Source organism: Panulirus ornatus, chromosome 55, assembly GCF_036320965.1.
Source record: "Panulirus ornatus isolate Po-2019 chromosome 55, ASM3632096v1, whole genome shotgun sequence".
Lineage (NCBI taxonomy): Eukaryota > Metazoa > Arthropoda > Malacostraca > Decapoda > Palinuridae > Panulirus > Panulirus ornatus.
Window position 1 is genome coordinate 16,355,669 of NC_092278.1, and position 26,755 is coordinate 16,382,423.

General features: G+C 38.3%; 2 protein-coding genes across 3 annotated transcripts in view; one reads left to right on the top strand and one right to left on the bottom strand.

Annotated features, from left to right (window-relative positions):
• Nucleotides 1-26,755, top strand: part of LOC139765475 (uncharacterized) — a 105,816-nt gene that overhangs the window by 19,461 nt on the left and 59,600 nt on the right. The gene's annotated exons all lie outside the window — the stretch shown is intronic.
• Nucleotides 414-26,755, bottom strand: part of LOC139765473 (uncharacterized) — a 28,388-nt gene continuing 2,046 nt past the window's right edge. Inside the window, exons 3-7 of one of the 2 annotated variants that reach the window (XM_071692863.1) lie at nucleotides 26,454-26,597; nucleotides 21,402-21,563; nucleotides 17,987-18,137; nucleotides 17,445-17,601; nucleotides 414-7,583 (exon numbers count right to left, since the gene is read on the bottom strand). In XM_071692863.1, the coding sequence (XP_071548964.1) occupies nucleotides 6,185-7,583; nucleotides 17,445-17,601; nucleotides 17,987-18,137; nucleotides 21,402-21,563; nucleotides 26,454-26,597 (2,013 nt within the window). In that variant the 3' untranslated portion in view covers nucleotides 414-6,184. Of the gene's footprint in view, nucleotides 7,584-13,056; nucleotides 13,214-13,598; nucleotides 13,789-17,444; nucleotides 17,602-17,986; nucleotides 18,138-21,401; nucleotides 21,564-26,453; nucleotides 26,598-26,755 lie in introns of those variants that run through there. The other variant, XM_071692862.1, reaches the window with a different exon arrangement.

Below are 26,755 nucleotides of genomic sequence, written 5' to 3' on the forward strand. Positions count from 1 at the left end.
GATTTCAACCAAGTTTATGTTCCATACAAGGAAGACCAAATAAAGAAACTGATATACTTTTGAAATATTAGCAATGTTGCAGAGATTATTATTATTATTAGCAGTCCAAGTACACCCATCTCTCCCATTATGTGGGAGTTATGTTTTGCAAAGACCTCTTGCAAAGAGAAATTGCTTATAGCAGACTAATAAACCGAGAGAAAAATGGAATATTTTGGCGCTTATTCTATTGCACTCGCCTGCATGGCAGAGAATTTTGAGTGAATAAAAAGGCGTTGGTATAATTAGGTTTCTAGAAGAATTGCAAAATCGCATAGAGCAATCTGCAGGAAAGGATGGATGTAGGCATGTTGGAGGAAACAGAACCAGAAGTGAATAAACTGTTTTGAAGGTGAAAGAATAACAAACTCTTGTTTTATGAAATCACTTCTCTGTAATGTACACATTTTATAAAGTAGAGTTACATAAACAGACATGACATGGCTGAGAAACAAGAATTAACACTTATATTGGAAAATTAGTTATATAATTCATATGAGTATATGATGATAGACAATATAATGTTCACTGCATTTTTTCAAGGTACTTGATTCTCATCATTTAGTCTAAAGCAGATTATTAGGAAATGAAAAGTATTCCAAAAAGTAAAACATTTTGTGGATGGAAGATTAGCAAAAGTACGATATTAAAGAAAAACCAGGGAGGAAAGCCTGAGGAAAGCCAGTAAACAGAAGATGAATATGAAATGGATATACACAAGGAATGGGAAGACTTTTAAAAGAAAGCTGGGGACAGAGCAGAATAGTACTTAAAGCAAAATATGTGGTAGGAACTTAAAAAAGAAGCTAAGATTGATGGATGGAAGATGTTAAAAATGCTCTGAAGAATAAGTGCTGCTTTCACACTATAGATAAAGAGAACAAAGTAAACTTGTAACACTTACATATAGGTCAGAAATCAAGGAAGCCAGGGAATGTTCTAGACATATACTAGGAGACTAATTTTCCCATGTGAAAAGCTGATCTACAGTTTGGCCAAAACTTGTTAAAAGGAAAGAAAAGTGCAAGTAAAAAAAAATCAAGATGGCAACCTTTGAAAAGCTCTTGTGAAGCTAATAGAATAGAAAAATGCATTATTTTACACTTTTTAATGTGATGAAGTGTAAAAGGATGGGATGCTGGTATTAAGAACTTGAACCCAATTGTAAGAAGGCTTGAAAATTTTATATTTACAGAATGAACAAGTATACAATGCAAATGCAAAAAACATTGAGGAGATGATTTACCAATCATGGAGAACTGGAATTGAAATGAGGCAAAGCTATTAACTGCCAAATGCATAAACAAAAGAAACTTGTATAGTTGCATGAATTTACCATACATGCATGACATATGAAAGAAATCTACAAAACTTTATTTGTTGAGAACATGCATGTGGAGTACAAGTATGGTTTTACACAGACACGATACTGAAGATCTTATCTTTGCAATTCAAATAAAAATCAGTTAGCTTTAGGAGTGGAGTATCCAATAGTAAATGGATTACTTACATCTCGAGAAAGCATGCAGTCAAGCATCAAGAAGCACTAGGAAAGTCTACACAATATTTGTGGAATACCACTAAGACTCGTAATGGTAATAAAGAACTTGCACAAAAATTAGCAAAAGTATGGTAAAATCAGGCCCTGGTGAAGAACACTGATTTAAAGTAGTGTGCTATGTAAAATAAGGATTGAGCCCAGTAAATTTGCTGTGGGAGTTACTAAAGAATTAAAAACAATATTTAATTTTTATCAATTAGTAGGAAATATCATGAAAAGAATAAATAGGGAAAAATTGGGTAAATTATCGTTATCTCTTGCTGTTCAAGCCTTTAACTTTGGCACGCTGATCCAGCGCAGCTCATCAATTGTTCATTGATATTTGGTTACTTGTATATCTTTGATCTTTACTTCCATTCTGCCACCACCAATGGATTATTGATACAAAGAGAACTTTTCCTAGTGTGAACAGTTCAACATCTGCCAAATCATTATCAACATAATTAGTGCCTTTAAGACTATGGTAAGTTGTGTAAGGTATCCACTGGGGCTGTACCATTCTCCATCTTGTTGTATGAATGATTAAGACACCAGAATTTTTTCCTGGTGCTAATTGTAGTTACTTGCACATTAGGTATCCATCCTTACCAATAAAGGGCGCCTTCCAGTTAAATAATGTTGAGAAAGGCAACCTGTTCAAGTAGAGCTAGGATCCCCTCAGACATTGTACTATACAGTTAACTCCCATTCTAGGATTTTCTTCCCGATTCTAATTACAGCTGCTTGTTACATAAGGCACCTCTATATAACAATAAAGCACGCCTTTGAATTTCACTTATAGTAGGAAGAGGCAACCTATACAAGTACTATTAGGGGTCTTGTACAGTAACCCTAACAAGCACAGCCTGGGTCCTTTAAGAGTTAAGCAACTGGTAAACCGACTTTTATTACTAAGGTAAGATTTTAGAAGAGTTACAGTGGAAAGGATATTACAAAGGACATAAAAAGCAAATGATGAATGGTGGGATGGTGAAGAATATGGAGAAACGGAATAACCTCTGGCCAAATGCATGGCTGTGTCACAAATAGGATATGTGCCTCATGATTGGAGCAATGACTTCTAAAATCTACAGGTTTGTAACATCAAGTCCAAAAATTCCAGTCTTCTTTGAAGAGCTACATACCATGTATTCTAAATCTATGATTGATCACTGGAAAAGGTTGATCGTATCTTTTCATGGTAAGGGACAAGAATTCTGGAAATGAAGAATGGCTGCAGAACAGGTTCTTATGCCAAGACATGGGGATTGCTTGACAAATCAACTTAAAAGAGTGCAAGATGTTAAAGTAAGAAGTGCTCATGTAAGTGTGAAAGTTTATTTCACTAAAACACAGTGGGCATAGGTTGAAGGTGTGTGAGTGATTTCAAAGGCTTTGTGAACACGATCCACCACATGAAAATTGGGAATTGCATTAATAATGTTAGGCAGACAGATAAATTGATATATATTATTTTATATATCTGACTTAGAAAGCAAATGGATTTGTATGTAGCATTTATGGATCTGGAGAAGGCATATGATAGAGTTGATAGAGATGCTCTGTGGAAGGTATTAAGAATATATGGTGTGGGAGGCAAGTTGCTAGAAGCTGTTGAAAAGTTTTTATCGAGGATGTAAGGCATGTGTACAAGTAGGAAGAGAGGAAAGTGATTGGTTCTCAGTGAATGTCGGTTTGCGGCAGGGGTGCGTGATGTCTCCATGGTTGTTTAATTTGTTTATGGATGGGGTTGTTAGGGAGGTAAATGCAAGAGTTTTGGTAAGAGGGGCAAGTATGCAGTCTGTTGTGGATGAGAGAGCTTGGGAAGTGAGTCAGTTGTTGTTCGCTGATAATATGGCACTGGTGGCTGATTCGTGTGAGAAACTGCTGAAGCTGGTGACTAAGTTTGGTAAAGTGTGTGAAAGAAGAAAGCTGAGAGTAAATGTGAATAAGAGCAAGGTTATTAGGTACAGTAGGGTTGAGGGACAAGTCAATTGGGAGGTAAGTTTGAATGGAAAAAACTGGAGGAAGTGAAGTGTTGTAGATATCTGGGAGTGGATTTGGCAGCGTATAGAACCATGGAAACGGAAGTGAGTCATAGGGTGGGGGGCAAAAGTTCTGGGAGTGTTGAAAAATGTGTGGAAGGCGAGGATGTTATCTTGGAAAGCAAAAATGGGTATGTTTGAAGGAATAGTGGTTCCAATAATGTTATATGGTTGCGAGGCGTGGTCTGTAGATATAGTTGTGTGGAGGAGGGTGGATGTGCTGGAAATGAGATGTTTGTGGACAATAAGTGGTGTGAGGTGGTTTGATCGAGTAAGTAATGAAAGGGTAAGAGAGATGTGTGGTAATAAAAAGAGTGTGGTTGAGAGAGCAGAAGAGGATGTTTTGAAATGGTTTGATCACATGGAGAGAATGAGTGAGGAAAGATTGACAAAGAGGATATATGTGTGGAGGGAACAAGAAGTGGAAGACCAAATTGGAGGTGGAAAGACGGAGTGAAAAAGATTTTGAGTGATCAGGGCCTGAACATGCAGGAGGGTGAAAGGCGCGCAAGAAATAGTGAATTGGAACGATGTGGTATACCAGGGTCGACGTGCTGTCAATGGATTGAACCAGGGCACGTGTTGCGTCTGGGATAAACCATGGAAAGTTTTGTGGGGCCTGGATGTGGAAAGGGAGCTGTGGTTTCGGTGCATTATACATGACAGCTAGAGACTGAGTGTGAAAGAATGTGGCCTTTGTTGTCTTTTCCTAGTGCTACCTCGTGCACATGCAGGGGGGGGGGTGTCATTTCATGTGTGGCAGGGAATGAATAAGGGCAGACAGTTTGAATCATGTACATGTGTATAAGTCTGTGTGTGTATATATATGTATACGTTGAGATGTATAGGTATGTATATGTGTGTGTGGACATGTATGTATATACATGTGTATGTGGGTGGGTTGGACCATTCTTTCATCTGTTTCCTTGCGCTGCTTCGCAACGTGGGAGACAGCGACAAAGTATAAAAAAATAATAAATATATTTGACTGAAAATTAATATGATCTCTGGTCTTTAATGCACTTCTCTAAGGTCACTGGCATATTTACGTTTTGGTATTTACAATCTTGGTGTCTTTTGATATCTTGCCAAAGCCTAAGAATCGTTTTCACCTTTAAACATATGGGAATATAGTTAGATTTTAAGAAGTATTGCAAGAAATGCCCAATTAAAGGCAAGTGTTCAGAATTCAATTCCCCTTTCAAATAAACTTTCAACAAAAAAGGAACATCATTCATTTTTTCTCTCACAAGGTACTCGCAGTGACTTGATAGAATGTTTCTTTTCTCTTAATTGCCTTCTTTCTCCAGCAAATGGTTATTTATAAGTATGTTCCTTTCACTCCATCATGCAGAGAAATAAAAAAGGTGCATTTTTCCATCTCTGCTGGTCTATTATTGTTACTTTGGGAAATCGTCACTTTTATATAGTTAGGTTGACATCAGCTTTGCTGATATGGGACCCAAATCAAGATTTCCCTCTGTACAGCTTAAGTGTTGATATTGAGTCTATAACATCTGAGTATGTAGAAATACCAAGTTTCTGACAAATATCTTTAATGTGCTAATCTGACTTGTTTGAGAAACAGTATGCAAGATATAAAAAAGTATTTGCATGAAACAGTAAGATATGAAATACCCTTGCATTATGCTGATGTTCAGACAAATCAGCCACCTAATGGCCTAGTTTTCTTATAATGCAAAACTACAATCATTTATCCCTCATACTGACATTCTTTAATACTCCCATAGTGAAGAAATATATTACATTCTCAGGAACAGCCTGTTTGTCACTGAAACCATGCATGTGGCTAAATTCTACTGAGGTGATACATCTCAGAGTATTTCAAGCTACAATTTGCTATTAATGAATGTGAAAAATGGCAGGAATAGGGTTTATTAAAATTCTGAAAGTAATCTAATACTGTTGTAAAAAAGCATGTTATGTTAAAATGAAAACCTAATGCCCTATATTTACATATTTAACAGTATCTATAATGCAGATTGCAATCCAGCTATAAAATGAAACATCTAAAAAATAAAAAAAAATTTTGCTTAGGCTTTTTCCCAAATTAAGGGAAGTTATCCTCTTGGGTAACAAGGGTATGATACGAGATGGTTACATATTAGATTAAAAATCTAATATGTAACCATCTCGTATCATACAAAAGAAAATAATAACTTGCTAATACAGCCAGACATTAAGGACCAAACCTGGATAAAAAATGCATAATTATCCCTAAACTATGGCATCCCTTTCAGTGACATAAAAAAAATACCCATACACACTCCATTTAACACAGGATCTCTAAAAATACTATGAAAATGGTGACATGAAAAGAAATTGGTATTTACAACAAAATAAAGTGAACAAATGAAGTGTAAATGAATGGTAAATATACAATGGATGAAGTAGAACTCATTTAAATTAATTTTATATACAACTTGAAAATAATTAAATTAATGACTAGACTGAATATGCATAACATTGCCTTTCAAATACATAAAAATCATAAAAATGAGTACACTTGACAAAATTGAAGTTTATGAATCCAATTACTTTAAAAGTTCACAGCACCAGGTTTAACCTTGGCAACTACTGCAGCATAGCTACAACCTGCATTATTATTCAACTCGACCAAGTTGCTTGGGTATGACACAGGCATAGAAAAGAAAGATTCGTTATTTCCGGGTGAAATAATGTCATTGCATAATTTCATTTCTGATGTTATAACAGGTGCAGAATTTATTTCATGAGTTATATGATCTAGTCTCACTCTTCTACTTATGGATGGATGAACACCATTATATAAAAGCTGGTTCTCTTGGGTATTAGCTGTCATTTGGTTTAAATTTTGGGAGATACCATTGCCAGAATACTGCTCTGGAACTACAGCAGTTGCCCAGGATATAACTGGTGACACAACACTTGCAACTGATACTGTAACCGTACTGGGCCTAGTCAAATGCAGGTCATCTAGTAAAGGAGGGGCTGGGGAACTTCTCTCTAGCACAGCTGGAGTGGAGCAGCCCATGCTGGTAAATACTGTGTTCTGCTTTGTGGCCCCTAGAAGACTTGGATTAACTTCCATGTCATTCCTAGAAAATTGCTCTGGTGCTACAGGGGCTGCCCAAGATACAACTGATGAAACAACACTTACAACTGGTATTGCATTAGAACTATTCAAATTTTGGAGATCTATGGGGGAAGATGCTAGGGAACTTCTCTCAAGCATAGCAGACTTTGAACAGCCAACCTGACTCGATAACTCTTTCTGCTTTGTGGTTTCTGTAGGACATGAATTACCTTTCACTGATAGACTAGTGGGCCTTAAGCATTTTGATGTGTCTACTTTATTTGTGTCTTCAGATTTCTCTTCTTTCTGAATCTGATTCCTTTCACTTAAAGATAATGTATGAAAATGTTGTAGGCAATCCTGCAAGGAAACAATTGCTGCTGATACCTCATCAGTAGTTTTTGGGGGAAGCAAAGAGAGTTTACTAAACTTCATTAGAACATCAGGTGTGTGAGGCAATTCCTTTACTCGGTTTGCCAACCTACGCTCTCGCTTTGCCTTGGCCTTCCCTCGCTTACTGACCTTGATGAAGCCCTCTTCATCATCTCTTGGTTTTGAATAAAAAGAACCTGAAGAATCTGGTGGAAGCATCAAAGAAGTGGAACTCCTAGATTCTGTAGGGGTAGTGGGTGATGTACACTGAGAGGTAAAAAGTGTTTTGCTTGAAGTACAGCAAGGGGAGTCCTGAGTAACTTTCAACTCTGGTGTTGATACAGTAGCAACAGGTTTCTGGTTTGGAGTACTGGGAGACAAGAACTTTGCAGTAGAAGATGCTGGAGTAGATGGAGTGCTACTGCCTAATGAAGACTGCAAATATGAGATGAGAACTTGACACAAATTTTTTTCTTCTTCATATGGTTCTTTACTTGCCTCATACTCCTCCCTGAAAGTAAAGTTTTAGCTGTTACATGTGACTAACAAATGAATACAAAGTAATAAAAATTAGCATTTACACTTCTCAATAAAACAGTAAGTACCTATTTCCTATTAAATTTCAGGGAGAATATAAAGATGTTTTCGAAGGAGGTAAATAAAATCGTAAGACGAGAACAAATGGGAACATCGGTGAAGGGGGCCAATGGGAAGGTAATAACAAGTAGTGGTGGTGTGAGAAGGAGATAGTGAGTATTTTGAAGGTTTGTTGAATGTGTTAGATGACAGTGGCAGATATAGGGTGTTTTGGTCGAGGTAGTGTGTGAAGTAAGAGGGTTAGGGAAAATGATTTGGTAAACAGAGAAGAAGTAGTAAAAGCTTTGCAGAAGATGAAAGCAGGCAAGGTAGCTGGTTTGGATGGTATTGCAGTGGAACTTATTAAAAAAGGGGGTGACTGTGTTGTTGACTGGTTGGTAAGGATATTTAATGTATGTATGACTCATGGTAAGGTGCCTGAGGATTGGTGGAATGCATGCATAGTGCCATTGTACAAAGGCAAAGGGGATAAAGGTGAGTGCTCAAATTACAGAGGTAAAAGTTTGAGTATTCCAAGGAAACTATATGGAAGGGTAATGATTGAGAGGGTGAAAGCATGTATGGAGCATCAGATTGGGGAAGAGCAGTGTGGTTTCAGAAGTGGTAGAGGATGTGTGGATCAGGTGTTTGCTTTGAAGAATGTATGTGAGAAATACTTAGAAAAACAAATGGATTTGTATGTAGCATTTATGGATCTGGAGAAGGCATATTATAGAGTTGATAGAGATGGTCTATAGAAGGTATTAAGAATATATGGTGTGGGAGGCAAGTTACTAGAAGCAGTGAAAAGTTTTTACTGAGGATGTAAGGCATGTGTACGAGTAGGAAGTGAGGAAAGTGATTGGTTCTCAGTGAATGTCGGTTTGCGGTAGGGGTGTGTGATGTCTCCATGGTTGTTTAATTTGTTTATGGATAGGGTTGTTAAGGAGGTGAATGCAAGAGTTTTGGAGAGAGGGGCAAGTATGCAGTCTAATATGGATAAGAGAGAAAGAGAGCTTGGGAAGTGAGTCAGTTGGTGTTCGCTGATGATACAGCGCTGGTGGCTGATTCGTGTGAGAAACTGCAGAAGCTGGTGACTGACTTTGGTAAAGTGTGTGAAAGAAGAAAGCTGAGAGTAAATGTGAATAAGAGCAAGGTTATTAGGTACAGTAGGTGTGAAAAACTGGAGGAAGTGAAGTGTCTTAGATATCTGGGAGTGGATTTGGCAGTGGATGGAACCATGGAAGCGGAAGTGAGTCACAGGGTGGGGGAGGGGGCGAAAGTTCTGGGAGAGTTGAAAAATGTGTGGGAGGCGAGAACATAATCTCGGAAAGCAAAAATGGGTATGTTTGAAGGAATAGTGGTTCCAACAATGTTATATGGTTGCGAGGCATGGGCTATAGATAGAGCTGTGTGGAGGAGGGTGGATGTGCTGGAAATGAGATATTTGAGGACAATACGTGGTGTGAGGTGGCTTGATCGAGTAAGCAATGAAAGGGTAAGAGAGATGTGTGGTAATAAAAAGAGTGTGGTTGAGAGAGCAGAAGAGGGTGTTTTGAAATGGTTTGGTCACATGGAGAGAATGAGTGAGGAAAGATTGACAAAGATGATATATGTGTCAGAGGTGGAGAGAACGAGGAGAAGTGGGAGACCAAATTGGAGGTGGAAGGATGAAGTGAAAAAGATTTTGAGCAATCGGGACCTGAACATGCAATAGGGTGAATTGGAACGACGTGGTATGTCAGGGTCAACGTGCTGTCAATGGATTGAACCAGGGCATGTGAAGCTTCTGGGGTAAACCATGGAAAGTTTCGTGGGGCCTGGATGTGGAAAGGGAGCTGTGGTTTTGGTGCATTATACATGACGGCTAGAGACTGCGTGTGAACGAAAGTGGCCTTCGTTATCCTTTCCTAGCACTACCTCACGTGTGTGCGAGGGGAGGTGGTTGTTATTTCCTGTGTGGTGGGGTGGCGATGGGAATGAATGAAGGCAGCAAGTATGAATTATGTACATGTGTATATATGTATATGTCTGTGTGAGTGTGTGGACATGTATGTATGTATGTTTATGTGAGTGGGTTGGGACATTCTTTCGTCTGTTTCTTTGCGCTACCTCGCTAACGCGGGAAACAGCGACAAAGTATAATAAATATATAAGTATATCCATGTGTGGAAGTCGAGAACAGTATCTCGGAAAGCAAAAATGGGTATGTTTGAAGGAATAGTGGTTCCAACAATGTTGTATGGTTGCGAGGCGTGGGCTATGGATAGAGTTGTGCGCAGGAGGATGGATGTGCTGGAAATGAGATGTTTGAGGACAATGTGTGGTGTGAGGTGGTTTGATCGAGTAAGTAACGTAAGGGTAAGAGAGATGTGTGGAAATAAAAAGAGCGTGGTTGAGAGAGCAGAAGAGGGTGTTTTGAAATGGTTTGGTCACATGGAGAGAATGAGTGAGGAAAGATTGACCAAGAGGATATATGTGTCGGAGGTGGAGGGAACGAGGAGAAGAGGGAGACCAAATTGGAGGTGGAAAGATGGAGTGAAAAAGATTTTGTGTGATCGGGGCCTGAACATGCAGGAGGGTGTAAGGAGGGCAAGGAATAGAGTGAATTGGAGCGATGTGGTATACAGGGGTTGACGTGCTGTCAGTGGAGTGAATCAAGGCATGTGAAGCGTCTGGGGTAAACCATGGAAAGCTGTGTAGGTATGTATATTTGCGTGTGTGGACGTGTGTATGTACATGTGTATGGGGGGGGGGTTGGGCCATTTCTTTCGTCTGTTTCCTTGCGCTACCTCGCAAACGCGGGAGACAGCGACAAAGTATAAAAAAAAAAAAAAAAAAAAAAAATATCCATTTCCCAAGTAAGATGCTACTTGGCATTCATATCAATGTTTTTTTAAACCCACTGCTAATAAGTTTTCAGTAAACAGAGAGAATTATTTTAATTTCTTTTATAAGTAGTCAGGTGCACTCCCAGACTCAACTGGGTAAATATGCATCTCTTTTTCACCAGACAGTGCAAGCTATCCCTTATTCAATTCTGGAAGGCAGAAGCAAAATCAATGAATAACTAGATCAGTTTGTACAAATAACTAGATCATCTTATATGAATAATTAGATCATTATATACTTATCTACACATGTGTAACAAAGATCCAGCACCAACTCTTGAAACATACTTATAAATAAAATTAACTTTTACTCTGCTTGCTTTATACCTAAATTACCCCAGCTGTATTAGTACATTTTATGGTACAGAGACCCAAGCTGTACTTGTATGGATAGTATCTTTCTGCCCTTATTTACATTCAAAGGTGCACTTTAATTGGTATGAAGAGGTGCCTAATGTCACAAGTAACAGTATACAGCATCAGAAATGATACAGTAAAATGAAATAGTTGGTAGGCAGCCACTGACCAGGAAGGTATACTGATGGTACAACTCGCCTGGGTATTGGGAGGGTCAGTGACAACTGTGCAATAAGCCAGCACATAAGTGAATGTTAAGTTGCTCTCCTCTCACATAGGTAGCTATCTTTTCTTTCTGGCTTGCCCTAACATGAACTGCTTGCGTTCTGTCAACAAACAACAATCTCTCTTTGATATAAACAACACCTGACTTGCACAACTCATTCTTCCTAACTCTAGATTTTCCTGTAGTGAGTGCCCTGCCTTTTGACAAAATGACAGGAACAATAGATAAAAGTAATTGGTAGAATCATTAGACAGGAGTATCACATAGTAGTAGTTGGTGGGAACACTTAGGTGTGAGCTTTAGGTAGATGTAGTTGGTAGGAACATTAGGCAGAGGCCTCTGGAAACACAGTGTGAAAGTTGCCCTCTGCCAGTGGCCTATTAAGGGTAAGGTCTTTCGCTTACATTATGATGAAAATGATTTGGCAGATGCTGAACAGCCAACACTGGGAAAAGTTTTTTTTAATCAGTAATCCATTGGTGGGGATGGAGACGCACAGTAACAACCTTTAAAGTTGGGAGGTACAGTGGTGGAAAGACTGAACAAGCATTAGGGAGGGAAGCTGCAGTCATGTCCACCAATACCATGGAACACGAGGTATTGCCAGCCAACATTATGAGCAACAGATCATTAATTTTAATTGCAGATGTGTTGCATTCTATATCACGGAGAAGAACTGTTTCCTAAGTTCATTTATTAAGCAATACATATGTTTCCAAAGAAAAATTTAATATTTCTTTTCTGACATGTTTGTACTGATTTTTTTGTAACCTACTTAATTGCCATTTCCTAAGTTAGCAAAATAGCTAACATATTATACAATATATCTATATTCATTGCTAAAACTGAGGAAGAACTGATACAGTATCAGATATCATGTTATGTTAGTGTTTAAATTACATGTTATGCATCCAGGACAAACTACTTAAACTTCTATTTCTTTTCTAATAAAATGAAATATTAACGGTTGAAATGGTCTGGACAAAAGGATAGAATGAGTGACGAAAGGTTGACAAATAGGATACATGTGTCAGAAGTGGAGGGAACAAAGTGACCAAAGTGGAGATGGATGGAAAGTGTGTAAAAGATTTTGATTGATTAGGGCCTGAACATGCAGGGGGGTACATGGCTTGCACGGGACTAAATGAATTGAAAAAACATGGTATATTGGGGTCGATGAGCTATCAGTGGACTGAACCAGGGTATGTGAACCATCCAGGGCAAACCATGGAAAGGTCTGTGAGGCCTTGATGTGGAAGGGAGCTATGGTTTTGGTGATCTATACATGACAGTTTGAGAAGGGATGTGAGTGGATGCAGCCCTTCTTCATTTGTTCCTGGCACAGCCTTGCTAAAGCAGGAAATGGTGATCATGCTCGAAAAAATAAAATGATGGAGGAGGATCTCAACCAAATGATACACTATGCCTACACAGGATTTAATGCTATCGGATTTAATGCTGTCAAAGAAAATTCACATTCTGTTGAATCTAATGGTCCCTTCAGCATTTTTCTAGGAGGATCTTAAGATTGAAGTTATTTCTGAGACCATATTACACACTGTATTACCATCCCCACACTCCAATTATAACCAGCACCCTTCCCTACCACCTCCACCTGTGCATGCATGTCTGTCTCTACTGCTCTTATCAGCTTGGGCACTGTTTCCATAGAGCAAACTTGCATTATTTATTTAAAATACTGTTTGTGTAATTGGGTCCATGACATACTCTTCTCTCGTATACACGAAAAAGAGAAAAAGCAAAAATATGTGGTAGGTGTACATGGATTGAAGTAAACTGGTAAAGTTGAAATATGAAAAGCAGACTGAAGAGCTGCAAATGGTTAAAAACATTGCTGAGTACAGTAAATAAACATACAGAAAATTCTTAAAGATGGTCAAAATAGCAATCGCATTACCAATGAAATTACTTACCACAACTTTCGCCTTTCTTCCTGTCGCTCTCTTGTCTGTTCTTGCCGTATCCGTTTTTTCTCTTCGTATCGTTTAACACGAGCAGCCTGTAGCTTCTGTTGATGAGCTATCCATCCTTGTTCCAATTTAGGTCTTATATGTCTTAATTGGTCTATAGCTGAAAGAGTTATGTGAATTATGTAAGACTACTATAACATATTTGTCATATTTAACAACTTTCATACCTAATTTCATTCTGAATTTCAAGCAGATGTCTTAAGCTCTTTATTAGACTCATAAAATATATCATATTCTCATTAGAGGTTAATATGGATTTATGTGGTGTCATTTCACTGTGATCCTGTGTGAGGTCTTTAATCAAAACAAGTTCCACGATATAGTCAGTAAAATCGATGTAGAGTGGGTTGTGTAAAAACCAACAAAGAAAAGATGTCGAAAAATAACTTTCACATGGACCCATGTAAAGCAAAGGTAAAATTTATCACTGCTGTAAAATCCTGTAAACAAAGATTTAAATGAATGCTTAAACTTGTGCTACCAACCTTTCTTGTTTGATGATATCACTCCTCTTACAGCAGCAATTTCTTTCTTTATGTCATCTTCTTGTGCATAAAGGGTTCTAATGTTTGAGAAATTATTATTGCGTTCTTCTATAAGCCTTGCTCTCTCTGCTCGATATTTCTTGTTCACAGCCTGAAAATAATTATGCAACACCATATTACTCTTATTCCCTTAAAAAGCTATCGGACTATTTTCTGTACAGTCATATAAAAGAAAGGGGAGACACTGGAAGCTTACTATCTGAAGAAAGAATGGGAAAGTGAAAGAAATGTAACAGAACTTGTGCATAATTTATCTAAACTGAGTTTCATTATGTTAGCAAGTTCAATTTTTGCAATAAACTCAAGATATAAATGGGGACTGTATTCTCAGGGTACATTTTTGGAAAATATTTTTCACTCAAACATTCAATAAAATGCAAAGTAATTACTGAAGTGGAAAGTATCCAAGAGAGTCATGCTTCTCATAGAAAAGCAAGAAAATTATTTAACTAGAGATAAAATTTGATGCTCTTGGGCATTCTGATGCTGATGAACATGGCGTATCACTAAATCATTGAGAACAATCCATGAGAATTCAGAGAGAGTATGACGGTGGGCTTTGAATCTGAAACCCTTACTTGCTATAAAGATTAATTTTACCCTGTGAAGTTAAAGAAAAAAGGAGCAAATGTTGAATGTCTGAATCAAACATGAAAACTACCATAACATACCAGTATATATGATGGTTATTCAGCAAAAAGTAAAAAAAAATTCAACTTTCTGGACAAATTCTTCAAACACTCATCCTTCAATAAAAAGTGAGGCAAACCTAGTCCTTAGTGTGCATAATTTCTTTGTGTTCTCTTTACTCCTGATAGTCTTGAAACATGAGATCCTAAATGATTTTGGGAAAGTGTTATTTATATCGTGACTCGGTGAATCTATGCCTACATATTTGCTGTTTTAGTATAAACAATTGTAACCATTATTAACTTCGCAGCACTATGTTTTTGTCCATTTACAGATCCATGGTAAGTTTTCCACTTTTCCCCTCTACCAGTCTGCCTTAGTCCACATCAATACTGTATACTACATCAACTAAAACAATGTTTTACTCATATTCAGAGTTATTTTTTTTTCTTTGGGAAAAATGTGCAGTTAAATAATAATAGTGTTAAACGTAATACATTCGTGTACTTTATTTAAACTTTACAAAAGCTCACAAGGGCACTGATCAATAACCCAGACATGCAGGTGTAGTAAGGATAGGTATTGGTGAAGATTTAGTTGGAATGCAGAAATGGTATCACTTGAATTCCTTGAGATCAAACCAAAACATTGCTGAAGGAACCATTAGATTCTCTAGGTTTGGTAAATTTTCCACCATTTTGACAACAGTAAGTGAGGTGAGGTCATAATGTGCTGAGTAGTGGAAATTATCCCTTATCTCTTACTAGAATCAATTCTTTCATGTGTGTAGTGAATCATAATATAATACAGGATGAACTGCACAAATATTCAACCTAGTATCACAGGATGCAAAGAATTCACACAGTAACAACTGCTTACAAAAGAAAATCCGGTTGTGAGGGAGGAGTGATGGAGTGAGGAAGGGAGGAAAGGAAGGTGAGCAGAGTGGTGGGATGGTGGCCCCACCCTTCCCAGTCCCAAACTGCCCACCTTCCAACCCATAGCCTCACTCAGGGGATTGGTATTTTCTTTTTGTGCAATAAATTATTTTTGTTAATTTTGGTCGAACGAATATCATGTTGTAAGAAAACATGTTACATAATGTTTCATTCATTATGCAATAAATTAGTTTCAGGAAAAAATTGTGTAAGTAAAAAAAAATTTCTGATGTATCTTTATTTAAAATAAACTAAATTTGTACACAGCTTAAATTTGGTTGAATCCACATTTGTGAAATAACAGGAAGCCTTCCTAGAAAGTCCTGCAAAATTGTGCACAATATATTATATCTAAGTAGATGGATTTGTATGTAGCATTTATGGATCTGGAGAAGGCATATGATAGAGTTGATAGAGATGCTCTGTGGAAGGTATTAAGAATATATGGTGTGGGAGGAAAGTTGTTAGAAGCAGTGAAAAGTTTTTATCGAGGATGTAAGGCATGTGTACGTGTAGGAAGAGAGGAAAGTGATTGGTTCTCAGTGAATGTAGGTTTGCGGCAGGGGTGTGTGATGTCTCCATGGTTGTTTAATTTGTTTATGGATGGGGTTGTTAGGGAGGTAAATGCAAGAGTTTTGGAAAGAGGGGCAAGTATGAAGTCTGTTGGGGATGAGAGAGCTTGGGAAGTGAGTCAGTTGTTGTTCGCTGATGATACAGCGCTGGTGGCTGATTCATGTGAGAAACTGCAAAAGCTGGTGACTGAGTTTGGTAAAGTGTGTGGAAGAAGAAAGTTAAGAGTAAATGTGAATAAGAGCAAGGTTATTAGGTACAGTAGGGTTGAGGGTCAAGTCAATTGGGAGGTGAGTTTGAATGGAGAAAAACTGGAGGAAGTGAAGTGTTTTAGATATCTGGGAGTGGATCTGGCAGCGGATGGAACCATGGAAGCGGAAGTGGATCATAGGGTGGGGGAGGGGGCGAAAATTCTGGGGCCTTGAAGAATGTGTGGAAGTCGAGAACATTATCTCGGAAAGCAAAAATGGGTATGTTTTGAAGGAATAGTGGTTCCAACAATGTTGTATGGTTGCGAGGCGTGGGCTATGGATAGAGTTGTGCGCAGGAGGATGGATGTGCTGGAAATGAGATGTTTGAGGACAATGTGTGGTGTGAGGTGGTTTGATCGAGTGAGTAACGTAAGGGTAAGAGAGATGTGTGGAAATAAAAAGAGCGTGGTTGAGAGAGCAGAAGAGGGTGTTTTGAAGTGGTTTGGGCACATGGAAGAATGAGTGAGGAAAGATTGACCAATAGGATAATGTGTCGAGGTGGAGGAACAGGAGAAGAGGGAGACCAAATGGAGGTGGAAAGATGGTGAAAAGATTTTGTTGATCGGGCCTGAACATGCAGGGGGGTACATGGCTTGCACGGGACTAAATGAATTGAAAAAACATGGTATATTGGGGTCGATGAGCTATCAGTGGACTGAACCAGGGTATGTGAACCATCCAGGGCAAACCATGGAAAGGTCTGTGAGGCCTTGATGTGGAAGGGAGCTATGGTTTTGGTGATCTATACATGACAGTTTGAGAAGGGATGTGAGTGGATGCAGCCCTTCTTCATTTGTTCCTGGCACAGCCTTGCTAAAGCAGGAAATGGTGATCATGCTCGAAAAAATAAAATGATGGAGGAGGATCTCAACCAAATGATACACTATGCCTACACAGGATTTAATGCTATCGGATTTAATGCTGTCAAAGAAAATTCACATTCTGTTGAATCTAATGGTCCCTTCAGCATTTTTCTAGGAGGATCTTAAGATTGAAGTTATTTCTGAGACCATATTACACACTGTATTACCATCCCCACACTCCAATTATAACCAGCACCCTTCCCTACCACCTCCACCTGTGCATGCATGTCTGTCTCTACTGCTCTTATCAGCTTGGGCACTGTTTCCATAGAGCAAACTTGCATTATTTATTTAAAATACTGTTTGTGTAATTGGGTCCATGACATACTCTTCTCTCGTATACACGAAAAAGAGAAAAAGCAAAAATATGTGGTAGGTGTACATGGATTGAAGTAAACTGGTAAAGTTGAAATATGAAAAGCAGACTGAAGAGCTGCAAATGGTTAAAAACATTGCTGAGTACAGTAAATAAACATACAGAAAATTCTTAAAGATGGTCAAAATAGCAATCGCATTACCAATGAAATTACTTACCACAACTTTCGCCTTTCTTCCTGTCGCTCTCTTGTCTGTTCTTGCCGTATCCGTTTTTTCTCTTCGTATCGTTTAACACGAGCAGCCTGTAGCTTCTGTTGATGAGCTATCCATCCTTGTTCCAATTTAGGTCTTATATGTCTTAATTGGTCTATAGCTGAAAGAGTTATGTGAATTATGTAAGACTACTATAACATATTTGTCATATTTAACAACTTTCATACCTAATTTCATTCTGAATTTCAAGCAGATGTCTTAAGCTCTTTATTAGACTCATAAAATATATCATATTCTCATTAGAGGTTAATATGGATTTATGTGGTGTCATTTCACTGTGATCCTGTGTGAGGTCTTTAATCAAAACAAGTTCCACGATATAGTCAGTAAAATCGATGTAGAGTGGGTTGTGTAAAAACCAACAAAGAAAAGATGTCGAAAAATAACTTTCACATGGACCCATGTAAAGCAAAGGTAAAATTTATCACTGCTGTAAAATCCTGTAAACAAAGATTTAAATGAATGCTTAAACTTGTGCTACCAACCTTTCTTGTTTGATGATATCACTCCTCTTACAGCAGCAATTTCTTTCTTTATGTCATCTTCTTGTGCATAAAGGGTTCTAATGTTTGAGAAATTATTATTGCGTTCTTCTATAAGCCTTGCTCTCTCTGCTCGATATTTCTTGTTCACAGCCTGAAAATAATTATGCAACACCATATTACTCTTATTCCCTTAAAAAGCTATCGGACTATTTTCTGTACAGTCATATAAAAGAAAGGGGAGACACTGGAAGCTTACTATCTGAAGAAAGAATGGGAAAGTGAAAGAAATGTAACAGAACTTGTGCATAATTTATCTAAACTGAGTTTCATTATGTTAGCAAGTTCAATTTTTGCAATAAACTCAAGATATAAATGGGGACTGTATTCTCAGGGTACATTTTTGGAAAATATTTTTCACTCAAACATTCAATAAAATGCAAAGTAATTACTGAAGTGGAAAGTATCCAAGAGAGTCATGCTTCTCATAGAAAAGCAAGAAAATTATTTAACTAGAGATAAAATTTGATGCTCTTGGGCATTCTGATGCTGATGAACATGGCGTATCACTAAATCATTGAGAACAATCCATGAGAATTCAGAGAGAGTATGACAGTGGGCTTTGAATCTGAAACCCTTACTTGCTATAAAGATTAATTTTACCCTGTGAAGTTAAAGAAAAAAGGAGCAAATGTTGAATGTCTGAATCAAACATGAAAACTACCATAACATACCAGTATATATGATGGTTATTCAGCAAAAAGTAAAAAAAAAATTCAACTTTCTGGACAAATTCTTCAAACACTCATCCTTCAATAAAAAGTGAGGCAAACCTAGTCCTTAGTGTGCATAATTTCTTTGTGTTCTCTTTACTCCTGATAGTCTTGAAACATGAGATCCTAAATGATTTTGGGAAAGTGTTATTTATATCGTGACTCGGTGAATCTATGCCTACATATTTGCTGTTTTAGTATAAACAATTGTAACCATTATTAACTATTCGCAGCACTATGTTTTTGTCCATTTACAGATCCATGGTAAGTTTTCCACTTTTCCCCTCTACCAGTCTGCCTTAGTCCACATCAATACTGTATACTACATCAACTAAAACAATGTTTTACTCATATTCAGAGTTATTTTTTTTTCTTTGGGAAAAATGTGCAGTTAAATAATAATAGTGTTAAACGTAATACATTCGTGTACTTTATTTAAACTTTACAAAAGCTCACAAGGGCACTGATCAATAACCCAGACATGCAGGTGTAGTAAGGATAGGTATTGGTGAAGATTTAGTTGGAATGCAGAAATGGTATCACTTGAATTCCTTGAGATCAAACCAAAACATTGCTGAAGGAACCATTAGATTCTCTAGGTTTGGTAAATTTTCCACCATTTTGACAACAGTAAGTGAGGTGAGGTCATAATGTGCTGAGTAGTGGAAATTATCCCTTATCTCTTACTAGAATCAATTCTTTCATGTGTGTAGTGAATCATAATATAATACAGGATGAACTGCACAAATATTCAACCTAGTATCACAGGATGCAAAGAATTCACACAGTAACAACTGCTTACAAAAGAAAATCCGGTTGTGAGGGAGGAGTGATGGAGTGAGGAAGGGAGGAAAGGAAGGTGAGCAGAGTGGTGGGATGGTGGCCCCACCCTTCCCAGTCCCAAACTGCCCACCTTCCAACCCATAGCCTCACTCAGGGGATTGGTATTTTCTTTTTGTGCAATAAATTATTTTTGTTAATTTTGGTCGAACGAATATCATGTTGTAAGAAAACATGGTTACATAATGTTTCATTCATTATGCAATAAATTAGTTTCAGGAAAAAATTGTGTAAGTAAAAAAAAATTTCTGATGTATCTTTATTTAAAATAAACTAAATTTGTACACAGCTTAAATTTGGTTGAATCCACATTTGTGAAATAACAGGAAGCCTTCCTAGAAAGTCCTGCAAAATTGTGCACAATATATTATATCTAAGTAGATGGATTTGTATGTAGCATTTATGGATCTGGAGAAGGCATATGATAGAGTTGATAGAGATGCTCTGTGGAAGGTATTAAGAATAAATGGTGTGGGAGGAAAGTTGTTAGAAGCAGTGAAAAGTTTTTATCGAGGATATAAGGCATGTGTACGTGTAGGAAGAGAGGAAAGTGATTGGTTCTCAGTGAATGTAGGTTTGCGGCAGGGGTGTGTGATGTCTCCATGGTTGTTTAATTTGTTTATGGATGGGGTTGTTAGGGAGGTAAATGCAAGAGTTTTGGAAAGAGGGGCAAGTATGAAGTCTGTTGGGGATGAGAGAGCTTGGGAAGTGAGTCAGTTGTTGTTCGCTGATGATACAGCGCTGGTGGCTGATTCATGTGAGAAACTGCAAAAGCTGGTGACTGAGTTTGGTAAAGTGTGTGGAAGAAGAAAGTTAAGAGTAAATGTGAATAAGAGCAAGGTTATTAGGTACAGTAGGGTTGAGGGTCAAGTCAATTGGGAGGTGAGTTTGAATGGAGAAAAACTGGAGGAAGTGAAGTGTTTTAGATATCTGGGAGTGGATCTGGCAGCGGATGGAACCATGGAAGCGGAAGTGGATCATAGGGTGGGGGAGGGGGCGAAAATTCTGGGGGCCTTGAAGAATGTGTGGAAGTCGAGAACATTATCTCGGAAAGCAAAAATGGGTATGTCTGAAGGAATAGTGGTTCCAACAATGTTGTATGGTTGCGAGGCGTGGGCTATGGATAGAGTTGTGCGCAGGAGGATGGATGTGCTGGAAATGAGATGTTTGAGGACAATGTGTGGTGTGAGGTGGTTTGATCGAGTGAGTAACGTAAGGGTAAGAGAGATGTGTGGAAATAAAAAGAGCGTGGTTGAGAGAGCAGAAGAGGGTGTTTTGAAGTGGTTTGGGCACATGGAGAGAATGAGTGAGGGAAGATTGACCAAGAGGATATATGTGTCGGAGGTGGAAGGAACGAGGAGAAGAGGGAGACCAAATTGGAGGTGGAAAGATGGAGTGAAAAAGATTTTGTGTGATCGGGGCCTGAACATGCAGGAGGGTGAAAGGAGGGCAAGGAATAGAGTGAATTGGAGCGATGTGGTATACCGGGGTTGACGTGCTGTCAGTGGATTGAATCAAGGCATGTGAAGCATCTGGGGTAAACCATGGAAAGCTGTGTAGGTATGTATACTTGCGTGTGTGGACGTATGTATATACATGTGTATGGGGGGGGGGTTGGGCCATTTCTTTCGTCTGTTTCCTTGCGCTACCTCGCAAACGCGGGAGACAGCGACAAAGTATAAAAAAAAAAAAAAAAAAAAAAATATATCTAGTCTTCACTGGAAAATTTTATTTCACCAAATCAAATGTGGGAGTTAGAAAAACCTTGTGCACTGGGAACTATCGCTATACCTTCATGTACTAACCTGTTTTGCTTCATATTCCTGCAATGTTTTTATTGATCTCTGCAGCATAGAAATCTCATCAAGTATTTTCTGCTCTTCTCTTGGCTTATAGTTGTTGTTTCGTAATTGGTACTCTAGCCTTTCAATGTTACCATGAATCTGCTTCACACTATGATACCGCAACTGAAAAAAATGAAGTGAAATTTGATAAGTAACTTATAACTCACGACTCATTGGTTTATATGTGCATAAGCACAACATTCATTTTCTAATTTTTTATTATGCTTTAGCTCGTATTCTTTAATAAAACTCAATTTTCTCAAACATTTTATTTCCTGATTATTGAACACCATGGTAGTGTCCAAAATGGTGAAGAGGACATCCTAACTTAATAACTGCAATCAGAAAAACATAAATATTTACATTAATGCATTCAAGATTTCCATCTTAATTCTTATCCCACTCATATGGACTGGATTAAGTGCATACAGCCTTACCCCTCACTCACAGAAACCACAATTCATTCCCCATATCAATGGTTAGATATGACTCATTTCACACTTCCAATCACAAAAAATGCCTCAACTTATCTTTATCAGCAATCATATTCAAGGTCAAGGTATCCTTTCCAGCAATACTCCTAACCTTCAACATTTCATGCTATCCATCTCTCTTGAATGGTATTCTATCCCTTCTCATCACTCCACTCCAGCCATATTATTAGAGGAGTTCTGCTTCTCAAGTGCTACATATTCCAAACAAGAACAATCCTACCCTTTTAACAGAATATCATCCATACATAATACCCATAACTTCTTTACACAATACTGTTATCTACTTATTTCAACACTGGGTGGAACATGGTGCTAACCTAAGGCCTTAGGGCAAACGTGGGTGTGTTTGAAGGAATAGCAGTCTCAACATTGCTGTAGGGATGTGAATCGTGGGGTATGAATTCTAAGGAAAGGAAGAGCACCAATTGCTGCAAATGGAATGTCAGGATGATATGTGGTGTAAGGTAGAATGATTGTGTAGGGAAAACTGGTGTAAAATGACTCTGTAAGGATGTAAGGTAAGGTAATGTACAAAAAGAGGCACAGCAGTAAGCAGTCACACCGCAAGAGCTAACGAAGGTGTACTGAAATGGTTTGGACATATCTACTTTAATTCTTTAAGTGCTTTCACTGTTAGCAAATTGCATCCCCACAGCCTCAGGGTTTTTGGCAAAATTTTATATCATAGAAAATTCTTGAAAAATTTAAACAACTGCAGCCATTTAAACCTTGCCACTATAAAAGTTTTAAATTGTGGCACATACCTACCATCTACAGACTGTGTATTCTGTGAACGATTGTGTCATGCTTCACTTTCACATGGGGAATCTTTCGCTCTATTCGATTTTTTTCTTAATTGTTTGCCGTGTCCCACATATGTGAGGTAGTGTTAAGAACAAACATATGCATGCATCACATCCTCCTAAAGGTCTCCTTATATGGCACAGTGTGTGTTGGCTATTATCATAAACGTCATTTATTTATGCTGCAATGTGGCTGGTGAGCAGGCAGATGATGCCATACCACCATTTTCTTTAGGTAACTGAGCACTGTTTTCACTTCAATGAGTAAACTGTTGTCACTGGGAACATACAAAACATTACTGAGACAATGTGTTCATGCAAATCCAAAAGTTGGCAAAAAATTCAAAACATCCTAAGATGATAGCATTGTACCTGACCACTATATTTCATAGTGATAGCACTTACATGGTTTTTATAAAATCTTGCAAAATTTTCAATTCATTGCTTCTATATTTATATCATACTAAGAATGATCATCTCTTCATGAAGTAAGAACCTAATGTGTAAGGGTATCTATGGAAAACATATGTTTAAAAACTTTTTGTCATAAGAAATACCGTATGAATACCAGTAAGATTTCCTTGTAAAAAAACAAAAATATTTACACTTTAACTGAATATCCTATTGCAGAACTTGTACCTTTTGCTTCAGATGGGTCACTTCCTCTGATATAGTATTTATGAGTGAGTATGTTAGTAGTTTTTATGCATGAGACCGGGTTATAGTGATTGGGTGGTTTGAATGCAAAGGTAAGTAAATGTGGCAGTTGAGGGAATAATTGGTGTACATGGGGTGTTCAGTGTTGTAAATGGAAATGGTGAAGAGCTTGTAGATTTATGTGCTGAAAAAGGACTGGTGATTGGGAATACCTGGTTTAAAAAAGAGAGATATACATAAGTATACGTATGTAAGTAGGAGAGATGGCCAGAGAGCGTTATTGGATTACATGTTAATTGATTGGCACGCGAAAGAGAGACTTTTGGATGTTAATGTGCTGAGAGGTCTGATCATTATCTTGTGGAGGTGAAGGTGAAGATTTGTAGAGGTTTTCAGAAAAGAAGAGAGAATGTTGGGGTGAAGAGTGGTGAGAGTAAGTGAGCTTGGGAAGGAGACTTGTGTGAGGAAGTACCAGGAGAGACTGAGTACAGAATGGAAAAAGGCGAGAACAAAGGACGTAAGGGGAGTGGGGGAGGAATGGGATGTTTTTAGGGAAGCAGTGATGGCTTGCGCAAAAGATGCTTGTGGCATGAGAAGCGTGGGAGATGGGCAGATTAGAAAGGGTAGTGACTGGTGGGATGAAGAAGTAAGATTATTAGTGAAAGAGAAGAGAGAGGCATTTGGATGATTTTTGCAGGGAAATAATGCAAATGACTAGGAGATGTATAAAGGAAAGAGGCAGGAGGTCAAGAGAAAAGTGCAAGAGGTGAAAAAGAGGGCAAATGAGAGTTGGGGTGAGAGAGTATCATTAAATTTTAGGAAGAATAAAAAGATGTTTTGGAAGGAGGTAACTAAAGTGCGTAAGACAAGGGAACAAATGGGAACATCAGTGAAGGGGGCTAATGGGGAGGTGATAACAAGTGTGAAGTGAGAAGGAGATGGAGTGAGTATTTTGAAGGTTTGTTGAATGTGTTTGATGATAGAGTGGCAGATATAGGGTGTTTTGGTCGAGGTGGTGTGCAAAGTGAGACGGTTAGGGAGAATGATTTGGTAAACAAAACGGAAGTAGTAGTAAAAGCTTTGCGGAAGATGAAAGCCAGCAAGGCAGCGGGTTTGGATGGTATCGCAGTGGAATTTATTAAAAAAAGGGGGTGACTGTATTGTTGGCTGGTTGGTAAGGTTATTTAATGTATGTATGACTCATGGTGAGGTGCCTGAGGACTGGCAGAATGCTTGCATAGTGCCATTGTACAAAGGCACAGGGGATAAAAGTGAGTGCTCAAATTACAGAGGTATAAGTTTGTTGAGTATTCCTTGTAAATTATATGGGAGGGTATTGATTGAGTGAAGGCATGTACAGAGCATCAGATTGGGGAAGAGCAGTGTGGTTTCAGAAGTGGTAGAGGATGTGTGGATCAGGTGTTTGCTTTGAAGAATGTATGAGAAATGCTTAGAAAAGCAAATGGATTTGTATGTAGCATTTATGGATCTGGAGAAGACATATGAGAGTTGATAGAGATGCTCTGTGGAAGGTATTAAGAATATATGGTGTGGGAGGGAAGTTATTAGAAGCAGTGACAAGTTTTTATTGAGGATGTAAGGCATGTGTATGTGTAGGAAGAGAGGAAAGTGACTGGTTCTCGGTGAATGTTGGTTTGCGGCAGGGGTGCGTGATGTCTCCATGGTTGTTTAATTTGTTTATGGATGGGTTGTTAGGGAGGTGAATGCAAGAGTTTTGGAGAGGAGCAAGTATGCTGTCTGTTGTGGATGAGAGTGCTTGGGAAGTGAGTCAGTTGTTGTTCGCTGATGATACAGCGCTGGTTGCTGATTCGGGTGAGAAACTGCAGAGGAGTAAATGTGAATAAGAGCAAGGTTATTAGGTACAGTAGGGCCGAGGGACAAGTCAATTGGGAGGTAAGTTTGAATGGAGAAAAACTGAAGGAAATAAAGTGTTTTAGATATCTGGGAGTGGATTTGGGAGCGGATGGAACCATGGAACCGGAATTGAATCATAGGGTGGGGGAGGGGGCGAAAGTTCTGGAAGCGTTGAAGAATGTGTGGAAGTCGAGAGCATTATCTCAGAAAGCAAAAATGGGTATGTCTGAAGGAATAGTGGCTCCAACAATGTTATATGGTTGCGAGGCATAGGCTATAGATAGAGTTGTGCAGAGGAGGGTGGATGTGCTGGAAATGAGATGTTTGAGGACAATATGTGGTGTGAGGTGGTTTGATCGAGTAAGTAATGAAAGGGTAAGAGAGATGTGTGATAATGAAAAGAGTGTGGTTGAGAGAGCAGAAGAGGGTGTTTTGAAATGCTTCGGTAACATGGAGAGAATGAATGAGGAAAGATTGACAAAGAGGATATATGTGTCAGAAGTGGAGGGAACAAGGAAAACTGGGAGACCAAATTGGAGGTGGAAAGATGGAGTGAAAAAGATTGAGTGATCAGGGCCTGAACATGTAGGAGGATGAAAGGTGTGCAAGGAATAGAGTGAATTGGAACGATGTGGTATACCGGGGTCGACATGCTGTCGATGGATTGAACCAGGGCATGTGAAGCGTCTGGGGTAAACCATGGAAAGTTCTGTGGGGCCTGGATGTGGAAAGGGTGCTGTGGTTTCGGTGCATTATACATGACAGCTAGACACTGAGTGTGAATGAGTGTGGCCTTTGTTGTCTTTTCCTAGCGCTACCTCGCGCACATGCGGGGGGAGTTGTTATTTCATGTGTGGCAGGGTGGCGATGGGAATAAATAAAGGCAGACAGTATGAATTATGTACATGTGTACATATGTATATGTCTGTGTGTATATATATATATATATATATATACGTAGAAATGTATAGGTATGTATATGTGCGTGTGTGGCACTGTATATATATACATGTGTATGTGAGTGGGTTGGGCCATTCTTTCATCTGTTTCTTTGCGCTAACGCAGGAGACAGTGACAAAGTATAATAAAGATTAAATAAATACCGTATGAATACCATTAAGATTTCCTTGTAAAAAACAAAAATCTTTACACCTTAACTGAATATCCTATTGCAGAACTTGTACCTTATGCTTCAGATGGGTCACTTCCTCTGATATGGTATTTATTGCTTTATTTGTATTGTTGATCTCCTCCTGCAAGGTATTCTTCACATGAGTGAGAGGTTCCTTAGACTCACGCACATCTTTAAGCTTCTTTGTCAGTTGTGTCTGTAGGTAAGAAATGTAACATGTATAAGTAAATAAGTATAAAGAAAACATAAGCATCTATTCCTTTTTTTTACAATTTAACATCATGTACACACACAATACCAATACTACATCCTATCTTTAAAAGTCTAGGAACATTTAACATAATTGATAAGAAA